The 11825-nt window shown below is 31.1% G+C and overlaps 1 protein-coding gene across 1 annotated transcript; it reads right to left on the reverse strand.

The window, feature by feature from the left end:
• Positions 1-3735: 3735 nt before the first annotated feature.
• Positions 3736-4359, reverse strand: LOC107061220 (uncharacterized). The gene has a single exon (XM_015310075.1). It carries the CDS (start codon positions 4357-4359, stop codon positions 3736-3738), a length of 624 nt encoding a protein of 207 aa, XP_015165561.1.
• Positions 4360-11825: the final 7466 nt, after the last annotated feature.

Here is an 11825-nt window from a genome sequence, read left to right on the forward strand (position 1 = left end):
AAATACTCAAAATATCACCAAGTCAAAATCTGAAATTTAAATCACCACCTTCTCCAACTCCTTACTCTCAAATCAAGTTTTCCATAGTTTCATTGCTCCAAAATTTCAATCTTGATTTGTAGGAGGAAAAAATTACTAAACTAATTTGTTATTCAAAAATAAATAAAAAAATAAGAATGAACACAACAACATTAGTTTTTTTTAAAAAAAAACAATGACCATAAAACGAAAAAGAAAAAAGAAAAAAATGAAAAAAAAAAATGAAGGAAGACATGGATGCCCCAAGAAATATGGATAAGCTAGTGATGGTAGGGAAAATGAGAAAAAAGATTTGAAAAAATAAAAACTATTCCTAATGAAGGTAAAAAAAAATTAATACATGGATTTTTATGGGGTTTTTTCAAAATAAGTCAAATTGGGAGTGCCACATGACAATTTTACGTTGGTCTGAAGCTGTATCAAGAGCCCTTCACGCTCCCATATTTCGTGACAATATGAGTGGTGTTAAAATTAATCAAAATGGTATATTTATTGAGGATTTAGATGGTTTCGTGGGGTAATAGGACACCCGCAAAGTTAAGGTGTCTTTTTGAAAATTCGGGACAACTTCAGTGGGGACTTTATGTCTTTTCTCTTAGATATTATATGAATATAGTTTTCAGTTAGGATGAGATATTCTATGTGTACGGATACATATATTTTGCTACATTTTATCTTGCTATTTTAAAACTTTTTTTTATTGCAAAAATGGGCGATGATAATATTATTTACGAAATTTTATCTATTATTTTACTTCCTCAATTCCAAATTAAAAATAACTTTAGCTCAAAAATATATATCTCATTATAATTGTCACTGTAGGAATTCAAGATTAAAATTAGTAATTGTTTCCAATTATTATATCTCAATATTAAAGTAGTAGTTTTTTTATTTTAATATTGCTCTTTTTAAAAAAAATAACTTAGTAAATTATATTATATATTTATAATGTGCCTGATTTTCTATATTCTCCTCTTATTCTGAAAATTTGTTGAACTTCCATATGTTCATATACGTCTCTGTCTCTCTATGAGATATCATTCTCCTTGTAACTATTTCACTATTATTGTTGCTATATGATGACTATTAATCAAAAATAATTTAAATTGTTTGTTTACGAAAATAATTGAAGTTGATTTCTTTTTCTCTATGTTTCAATTTTAAAAACTTAACAAACCTAAAGATTTCACCTTTTGCTTGTACACACATCCAACAAGCCCTTTCTAAGGGCCCGTTTGGCCATAGATTTTCCAAATAATATTTGGGAAAAATTTGGCAAATAGTATTTGTCCATATAGTTTGTCATTATTTGGCAAATATTTTTGGCAAATATCCCAAATTCCCAAATACTAGTTTTTTTCTAGTATTTGGGCCAAATCTCATTATTTGGGATCTTTTGAAAATTAAAATTTTACCCCAAAACTTTTATCTTTTACAAAAACATCCTCTATAGTAGTTGTTTGTGTCGTATTACATAATTTTTCACGTGAACACCAAAGTAGTGATGAAATATTCAGTGAATATTAAATGATATGGTTGTTGATGAAAATGATGAACAATAGGCTAATGGTAACAAAGTCATGTGCTTTGTCTACTTAACGATTTATGGAATGATGCTTGTTGCACTCACTCCAAATTACCACATTGCTCTAGTGTCATGAACACTATTTGTTATTGTTGCAACGAAGATTTAATTGACTTGTAATACAGACTTATGGTTAGTTTTAATAATTTTTAAAACTTATGGGTATAAATCACATTTTTCTAAAAAAGTGAAATATGTTTCCCAAATACTATGGCCAAACACATAGTGAAATTTCACCCAAATTTTCACCCAAATAATATTTGCCAAGAATATTTAGAAATCTATGGCCAAACGCTAGCTAAATAAATTAGGCCTTCATTATCCAAGCAATGCATCATTGGAATTTGGATCCCAAAAAGAAGAGTTGCAACTTCTGTCCAATTGCATGTCCCAAGGCCCAATGATATAAGTTATATATAGGCAAAAATGAGACTCTACCACTACAACAAATTTCATTTTGATAACTACTATAAATTAATCTTAACAAAACACAAAGAAAGCCTAAATTATTATTGAGATGATTTCAAATATATAAAATAAAGTAATTAGTTTACAATAACTATAATCATATTGTTATTATTGATATATGTCGAGATGTGAGGTACCCCGAGTATGCATCATTGCCCTTGACAGACACTCCAGAAAAGTAAAAAATTAAGAAGTCCGTCCATAAGGAACAATCTCAAAAGATAGCCAAAAGTCATAGAAATTATACACTAACTAAATATTATGGACACTCAAAAAGCTAAATATAGCTTACATATATACATGAGTTATACACTGACTATACATAATGTTGTACTCAAAATACTGAATATAGATTAACTATATATGAGGTATACATTAACTATTCATTCCCGACCAATTCAAAATCTCCTCTAAATAGTCCCAAATTTTAGGTATGAAATCATCTCGATGTTTTGATATATAATTTGCTCAAAATTTGATGAAGAAGAATTACGCGGAACGGTCTTTTGGCGTAATTATCACATCACATTATATCTCATAGTAGTGACTAGTGACCCTTTGCCCCTAAAATAATATTACTCTCAATCAGCTAAATAATATTCTTCCAGTTAGGGATACTCTTGAATTGATTATCTACTAAAGTTAGCATGTTTAAATTAACTTATTTTAGGTGTTTTTAAGCCAAAACAACTTAAGCACGGTAAGGAAAACACATATTATCCATGGGAACCTATTAATAGTTTGTCTTTCTAGCTAAGCCATTTCAATAAAAGTTATTGAGCTAGAGAACTACATGTGTTAGGGAGAACAATATGAAGTTTTGATGATTCATAAATGAGTAAATAAACACCTTAATTTTGCAGAAAATAGGTCCATCACATTGTCTCAACAAAGGACTAGTAGTTTTCATAACAAATACTGTATGTACAAGAAATCAATCCCTATCTAGGTTTACAAAAAAAACTTGCTATCAAGAGTGCATCATAAGCAGTGAAGGAACCAGGTCCTTTACGGTGACTAGAAGAGACTGTTGATCAAGCCAAAGGTAGATGAAGAAATCTCTAAGTTGTTCATATATAGCTAGTCTGTTCAACTCATTTAAGATGAAGGGCTATATCCTATGAATTTTTCTAAGTAAAGTACCAGAAATCAAACCTAATGCAACCAATCAAACAACCACTTACCTCTGTTCAGGAGCTTCTTCAAACCCATAACTGTAAAGAGAATCGTGCTGCAATCCTCAATCGCATAACTTTGATGTATGGAATAACTTACAAACACTTATATAATGATATTGTGTAAATCATCATCTGCCTTATATTAAAACAATTCAATGGAACACAAAGGTAACATTTTCCATCAAAATCAATGAGTAATGAACCTCTTAAACACAATGGGAGGTGCACGTCGCCACACATTCAATCAACAAACAATAAAGATGATCAATATATCGGGTTCATCATATTAAGCTTTAGTATGTAATGGAGGTGGCACCTACTCCATAACATTCATTATGGTAATTTACAACTTCCCCTTAAATCATCAAAAGTAATATAAACACGAATGTAATCACATCACATTTAAATGCATTTGATTCAGTATAATATGCATTCAAAGATAAAGAGAAGGATCAACTGTTTCCCTCAAACCACATCCTTAGCCGGCTTCTTCAGATCATCATCCACAACCTTAGTAGGAAGAACCACATACCCCATCTTCTTGGGACTAGCATGATCATCACTGGAATCCTCAAAATCGAAGGTGGTGGGCCAGAACAGAGACCAAATCAGGTACATCATTGCAGCTGTTAAAGCGCCACATCCAGCGCCAAAAAGCATAGCTCCCATAACCCCCATGATATCCTTTGTCCGATCACGAATTGAGCTCTTGACTGACGAGTAAAACTCTACCGGAATCATCGAAGACGATCGCTTCGAAACGTCGTCTTCTTCTTCTCTTTCAACAAGCTGATCTTCTTCCCCAGAGAAAATTGAGTTACGCAGGAGGGAAATAGAGGGTTTGTTATATTGCAATTTGCTTTCATCGTCGGGGAAAGGGGCTATTGTGAAGAAGAAAGTTAAGAATCGGGGAGAAAAGGAAGGGTATTGGAGATTGAAATTAGGATTAGGGTTTGAAGAGTGGGCTGCGGGGATGGGGTAATAGGAGGCGGAGGTGAAGAAGAAAAGGGTTTTGCATGGCCCAGCGGTGGCAGAGACGGCGAGGAGAGAGAGCCCAAGAAGGAGAAGAGGAAATTTCCAGGTCGCCATTGACTCATATGAGAGAGAAACTTTTTGGGATGAGGAAATGGAGAATATCAGGTGAAGAATTTGGGAACAGAACTTTCAAAAATGACTATAGTTTGTTTTTACACCAACTTTCACATATAGCAAATAAAAAAAGGAAAATCACTTACGCGTATATTTTTTTTAAAATATTTACTATATTTGTCAACATTATTTTTTTAACCATATATGACAATTTGGCTGAATTAAATTAAATTCACTTCATCCTTTCCATCTTTCGCTCCCAATTTTCTCTCGCCGCTATGATTTTCTCTCGTCACTTCTTACTCACAATTTTCTTCACAAATTCGGCTATACTACCTTCAGAGATGTGTATTCAGTGATCTTTTGAGACGAATCAAGTCGAGCAGAGAGTTGAATTTGAAGTTTTTTGAAGTTTGAAAGGTTAGAAGGTTTAAATTCGATTGCATGTCATTAGTTACTTGCTTAATTCAAGATTAATTCTCTTTCTCGGCTATACTAACCTTCAACGATGTGTATTCAGTGATCAATTTCGAGATGAATCAAGTTCGGGCAGAGAGTTGAGTTTGAAGTTTGAAAGGTTAGAAGGTTTAAATTCGATTGCATGTCATTAGTTACTTGCTTAATTCAAGATTAATTCTCTTTCTCGGCTATACTAACCTTCAACGATTTCAAGTTTAATTCTCTTTCTCGGCTATACTCACCTTTAGCGATGTGTATTCAGTGATCAATTTCGAGATGAATCAACGTTACGGGCCCAGGTAGTAGTTCGTAGGTTTGAAAGTTTTTGAAGTTGAAGAGTTAGAAGTTTTAAATTCGATTGCATGTCATTAGTTACTTGCTTAATTCAAGTTTAATTCTCTTTATCGGCTATACTCACCTTCAGCGATGTGTATTCAGTGATCAATTTCGAGATGAATCAAGTTCGGGCAGAGAGTTGAGTTTGAAGTTTTTTGAAGTTTGAAAGATTAGAAGTTTTAAATTCGATTGCATGTCATTAGGTACTTGCTTAATTCAAACTTAATTCTCTTTCTCGGCTATACGTGATCAATTTCAAGATGAATGAATTTCGAGCAATGATGTGTATTGAATTACTTGCTTAATTCACAATAGATACAGGTTTAATTCACTTGTTAGTATTTGTGTAATACAACTTTAATTCACTTTTTTGATTCAATTTTAATATAGTGTAACACACTTTTAATACAAGTTAAATTCATTTTTGAGTGTGCTAGATCTTTTGTGGAGAGGTTGTGGGAGTGTTTGATAAGATATGTTGAATTTATGAATGAGGAGATTTTGGAGAAGAGTTTTGAAGTTTATAGGTGTGTGAGGTCAAGTACTTTGCTTGTGTTGGTTGATTTGTTATGATTTGATGACTTTTTTAAATTCTTTCTTAATTCACTCTTCTGATTGATTTTCTTGGTTAATTCATAATAGATTCAAGTTTAATTCAATCGATAGAACACTCTCTCGTCGTTTCCTTGGTTATTTGTTTAAATTTTTTCTTAATTTACTCTTCTAATTCAATTTTAATACAGTGTAATACACTTTTAATACAAGTTTAATTCATTTTTACAGTTTGTTGGTTGATTTGTTATGATTTGACGACTTGTTTAAATTCTTTCTTAATTCACTCTTCTAATTCAATTTTATGGTTAATTCATAATAGATTCAAGTTTAATACATTGTAATACAAGTTTAATTCATTTTTGCAGTTTGTTGGTTGATTTGTTATGATTTGACGACTTGTTTAAATTCTTTCTTAATTCACTCTTCTGATTGATTTACTTGCTTAATTCATAATAGATTCAAGTTTAATACATTGTAATACAAGTTTAATTCATTTTTGCAGTTTGTTGGTTGATTTGTTATGATTTGACGACTTGTTTAAATTCTTTCTTAATTCACTCTTCTGATTGATTTACTTGCTTAATTCATAACTTCTAATTCAACTTTAATACAGTGTAATACACTTTTAATACAAGTTTAATTCATTTTTGCAGTTTGTTGGTTGATTTGTTATGATTTGATGACTTTTTTAAATTCTTTCTTAATTCACTCTTCTGATTGATTTACTTGCTTAATGCATAATAAATTCAAGTTTAATTCAATCTATACAACGCTCTCTCGTTATTTTCTTAGTTATTTGTTTAAATTCTTTCTTAATTGACTCTTCTAATTCAACTTTAATACAGTGTAATACACTTTTAATACAAGTTTAATTCATTTTTACAGTTTGTTGGTTGATTTGTTATGATTTGATGACTTGTTTAAATTCTTTCTTAATTCACTCTTCTGATTGATTTACTTGCTTAATGCATAATAAATTCAAGTTTAATTCAATCTATACAACACTCTCTCGTCCTTTCCTTGTGCACACTATTCCTTTGCCATTTTGGTGCTTGTGCTTGCACTGCAATTTGGATATCACCAGGCACTGGCAGGGGAGTTGTTGAGTCTGACAACTCTATTTATCTGTTCTATGTGGTATGGGTTTGGCTTCTGGCACTTTAATTGTTAACTTCTTTTTGTGCTTGTTGTTGTTGGGTCTTTCAAGATCAGTGAAGTCTCCCTTTCATGGAGTAGCCTTGTTTGTCGTAGTGTTGAAGTTTAATTGTTTGTTAGAATTCACCACAAATTCTTTGATTTGATTAAATCCTAAATCAATCTTCTCTTCAAGTGCTTTGTTATTTTCATTCACCTAGTAGATATTAAACCATAACACAAAAATTAAAATATAAAAGTTTTGAAAAAAAAAGCCTAAAGTCAAGTTTGTATATACCTTTGCAAGTTCTTTTCTCAATTCTATAACTTCATTAGTCAACATGTCAAGACCATGACTTGATCCTTTAGGCTCCAATTTCAAAATTTCAGCATTGTAATCACGAGGTTCAGGAAGCCTGAATTTAGATACTTCATCTTCACTAGCCACTATGTTCTCAAATTGAAAAACCAAATAAACAAAATAAAAATAGATATAGTAACTTGAGTTGAACTAAACAATGTCATAAAATGTATTCATTTTGTACAAATACCTTATTTTTTGTAGGCATGAAGAGACATTTCTCAATATATTTTTGCTATGGACTTTCGGCAATTGTCTTCCAATTCAAGATTCTTAAAATTGAGTCAGCAACCCGAATAGCTATATCTTCATCAACTTTTGAACAACACTCAAATATCCAAATTTGTAGAGCAAGAGGCAAGCCACCCAATCTATAGTATTTATGGGTTGACTTAAGCTCATGGCTCACAGAATTATACAATGTTTTGTAGATATCTAAACCCCACGGATATGAATTGAATTGTCCACTTTCCACAAGGTAAAAATCTCTATTACTAATTTGGTATTCGTTGTCCTCATATGAAAATAAAAAATACATTAATGAAGAAGAGAACAACCAATGAAACAGCTGAGTCATCATCTATGAATTTTTTAGCTAGAAACAACGCACGTAGATGAAGATTTGGTACAGTGATTTTTTCTGGAAAATAACTACTCAACAAACTACATTTAGAATCGGGAACATTTATAGGAGTGCCATCACAAACACAATTTAAGCCGGTAACTATTCCAAATTCTCTAAGACCAAAAAATAACTTTTTGTTATTTATTTCAATAGCAAACACATCATTTGGTGTGTGTTTTAACTCTCTATTTATAAGGCAATGAATAACTTGTAGTTGTGTGCTCGCTTTTGGAAGGTCAAGAAAGTAACCAAAACATGTATTCCTGAACAACTCAAGTTGTTTATCAGATAAAGATAGTTTGATTTGGTCGATGACACTATGATTAGTGTAAGATGACCACCTACTCGCAATATACACAACATCTGAATGTTTTCAGAATTTACGATCCTGCATATGTATTAAACATGAATTAAAAATGTGTTACTACATACTAAAGTTGAATTAAAGATGAATTTCACGTACTATGTATCAAAGCAAGGTAGTAATCAGTTGAATTAAAGATGAATTACACCAATGACCACTTCTGGTTCCAAATCCAGACCCAGAACTTATCAACTTCAACACAAGCAGCCTAAACAATGATCTAGTTGTCATACTTAAAGCTCTATTTTCTATCGAAAAACCAACTTCCAAAGTAATTTAAACCTACATTTCCACTTTATCCATTGGAACAAAAACATTCGAGTGCGGAAGAAAAGATCAGATAGAACATGGAACAATGTTACTCCAAATATATGATGTGTCCTCTCATTTATACAACTTTTCCATCTGTTCTCCAAATTAACACAAACAAGTGTTACCAACTATTTGACAAGCTCCCACTAATTCTAGACAAAACAATGGACAAAGAGGAGATATTTTGCAATTAAGTAAAACAGAAATGTCAAATTCAAAGTGACTGCTACTTCCTGCTATAGCACTGCTCTTCATTGAAATAGTATTGAAATAGTCATGTACATGATTCCCACACACCCCTCCCCCTTCAACTATATGATGAAACATTTGCACATATTGCTTCCTGCCATTTTTTAAGAAGAACATTATGAGCCCGATATATAACCTCTTAATATATTCAAGATACTAGGACACTCAATCCTACTTAGGGTCAGCACTCGAAATCCTACTTAGGGTCAGCACTCGAAATCCTACTTATCCCTCCCCTTTATTTGGGTGACCCTATTAATCAAACAAATGCAAAACCTGCTCTATTCACTTTCTGCCATTTCTTCAGAGGACAATCCCTTAAGCCTGAGATATAAAGCTACTAATAGATTCAAGACACCAGGACTCCATCTCAAACTAGCTAGCATTGCAACACTATGCATCCTAATTTGATATCTCACATTCATATTTGAGTGTTTAAAAAAATTGTATTATTACATAGTAAAGTTGAATTAAAGATGAATTCCACATACTATGTCTCAAAACAAGGCAGTAATCAGTATACAATCATTCCTAAACAACAACAAACTAAGAAAAACACATAGAAATAGATTCAAAATACTACCACATACCGGATATCTACTCTCTGGTAGAATGACATTTTTGGGCAATTGATTTTCGTGTTTTTTGCATCCTTCACTGGCTTCTTCTTCTCCGGCCCATCTTTATTTTTCAATTTTTTTGACTGAAATTGAGGAGGTAAATCCTCAAAATCGTCATCACAGTCCACGATTTTCTTCGACGTATATGCCAAATCAACGCATTTTTTTTATTTCTTCATATTGTTCACCTCTTTAACTCGTTTTTTTACCTTTGTTCTGCTCCTTGTTCTGCTCACCCGATACTTGTGAGATTCCCAAACTAAAATTGGGACCGTCATTAACTTTATCCGTAGCAGTAGGAGATGAAACTTGACCCCTCATTCGACTTCTTCTATAAACTTTCTGATTCGAAGTACCAACATCACTAAGTATCCGCGGATTTCTTCTAGGCGATTTATGTTTACCTTCTTTCATTAGAATTCTGTGCTGAAAAATGGGGAAGAAAGAACAACAATACCCTAAAATTTTCGAACAGAAGAGTAGAAATAAAAGAGAGAGGATATGAGCGAATGGGCAACACTTTTTCGGTTAGTTTAAAAATTACATGAAAAGGAACAAATTTGTTTTAAAATTGTTTTAAGTAACTATTGTTAAAAGTTGACAAAATGGTAATAAATTAAAAGTATACTTAAAAGTGGTAATTATTAAATAAAAGACCTTTACTTATGTAATTTTTCCAACAAAAAAATCATATTTGTATGCTATAGCAAAGTTTACATAATTGCGCTCCATAGCAAACATATATATGTATAATTCGCTATACATATACAATTGAAAGCTATGTTTATTTCGCTATACATATATACAAAAAGAAGCAATTGTATAATTCGTTTGGCTCCTCTTCAGATTTGTATAATTTCGTCTGGCAGGCCATTGTATAAATTGGTGTTTGCCTCTCGTTTGTATAAATCGTTGACAAAAATTTTTATATATCAAAAATCGCTCTCTCTTTCGCTTTAAACAAACATAAATTATACATTATACAAACATAAATTTATACATTATATTTGTATAATCTGTGTTTGTATAAAACGAGAAAGAGAGAAAGACAAAAGAGAACTGGGCAGGAGAATATTTGTATTGTATAATTATAAGTGTATAAGACGAATGTATATGTATTTGCATGTGTATATACAATTTTCTTTCGCTTTTATACAAACACAAATTATACATTATACAAACATAAATTTTACATTATATTGTATAATCTGTGTTTGTATAAAATGAGAAATAGAGAAAGACAAAAGAGAACTGGGCAGGAAAATATTTTTATTGTATAATTATAAGTGTATATGACGAATATATATGTATTTGCATGTGTATATACAATTTTCTCTCGCTTTATACAAACAGAAACGCAATTTATACAATTCTGTTGTATAAAGCGAGAGAGGCGAGCACAGAGGGAGCGAGCGAGAAATGGAGAGTGGTGAGCGAGAAAGTTATAACCATACTATTGTAGATTTCAGATTGAATGTTACAATCTACTTTGTAATTTTTTTTGTTTTGCATTCAGTTTTTCTGTAGCCTTTAATATTATAAATTTAACATATTGCACGTTGATTGAAAGTATTTCGTACTCATGTGTATTTTACAAATCTTTTTGAAGATTCTTATTCATTTAGCGTTTTTAAGTTCTAGCCTATCACACACACATGTAAAAATATATTTAATCTTTTTTTAATCAATGTGTAATAATAAAAAAAAAAAGAAAAAAATCGAAAGAACCAACTAAAATCGAAAGAACCAACTAAAATCGAAATAAGAAACCCAACTCTATGTTGAATAAATTTGATTTATAAATAGTTAATTTAGTTATTTTCAATGATATGGTATGACATCCCAATTAGGTGACAAGAACACTTTTGGATGTCAGAATTTGGATGAATATTTGGGTCTTTACAGAAGTAAAGACAAAAAGAAAAGAAGAATTACCTACTCTTCATAGGTTCATTATTGATTTTACATATTTGTTAAGAAATTATAAATAAAAATATCATTTTACTATACAATTTTTTGAATTTGATAAATATAATATCTGAAAAAATAGAGCAACTTTCACATATAGCAAATACAAAAATCATATTTGTATGCTATAACTATAGTTTGCATAATTTCGCTATACATATACAAAAGAAAACAGTTGTATAATTTCGCTATACATATACAAAAGAAAACAGTTGTATAATTTCGCTATACATATACAAAAGAAAACAGTTGTATAATTTCGCTATACATATACAAAAGAAAACAGTTGTATAATCTACTTTGATATACATATACAAAAGATCAATTGTATAATTTGTGTTTGTATAAAGCGAGAAAGAGAGAAAGACAAAAGAAAATTGGGCAGGGAAAGATCTTATTTGTATAATTATAAGTGTATATGATGAAAATATATGCATTTATATTTGTATATATAATTTTCTCTCGTTTTATACAAACACAAAC

This window comes from Solanum tuberosum, unplaced genomic scaffold (assembly GCF_000226075.1).
Source record: "Solanum tuberosum cultivar DM 1-3 516 R44 unplaced genomic scaffold, SolTub_3.0 scf00122, whole genome shotgun sequence".
Lineage (NCBI taxonomy): Eukaryota > Viridiplantae > Streptophyta > Magnoliopsida > Solanales > Solanaceae > Solanum > Solanum tuberosum.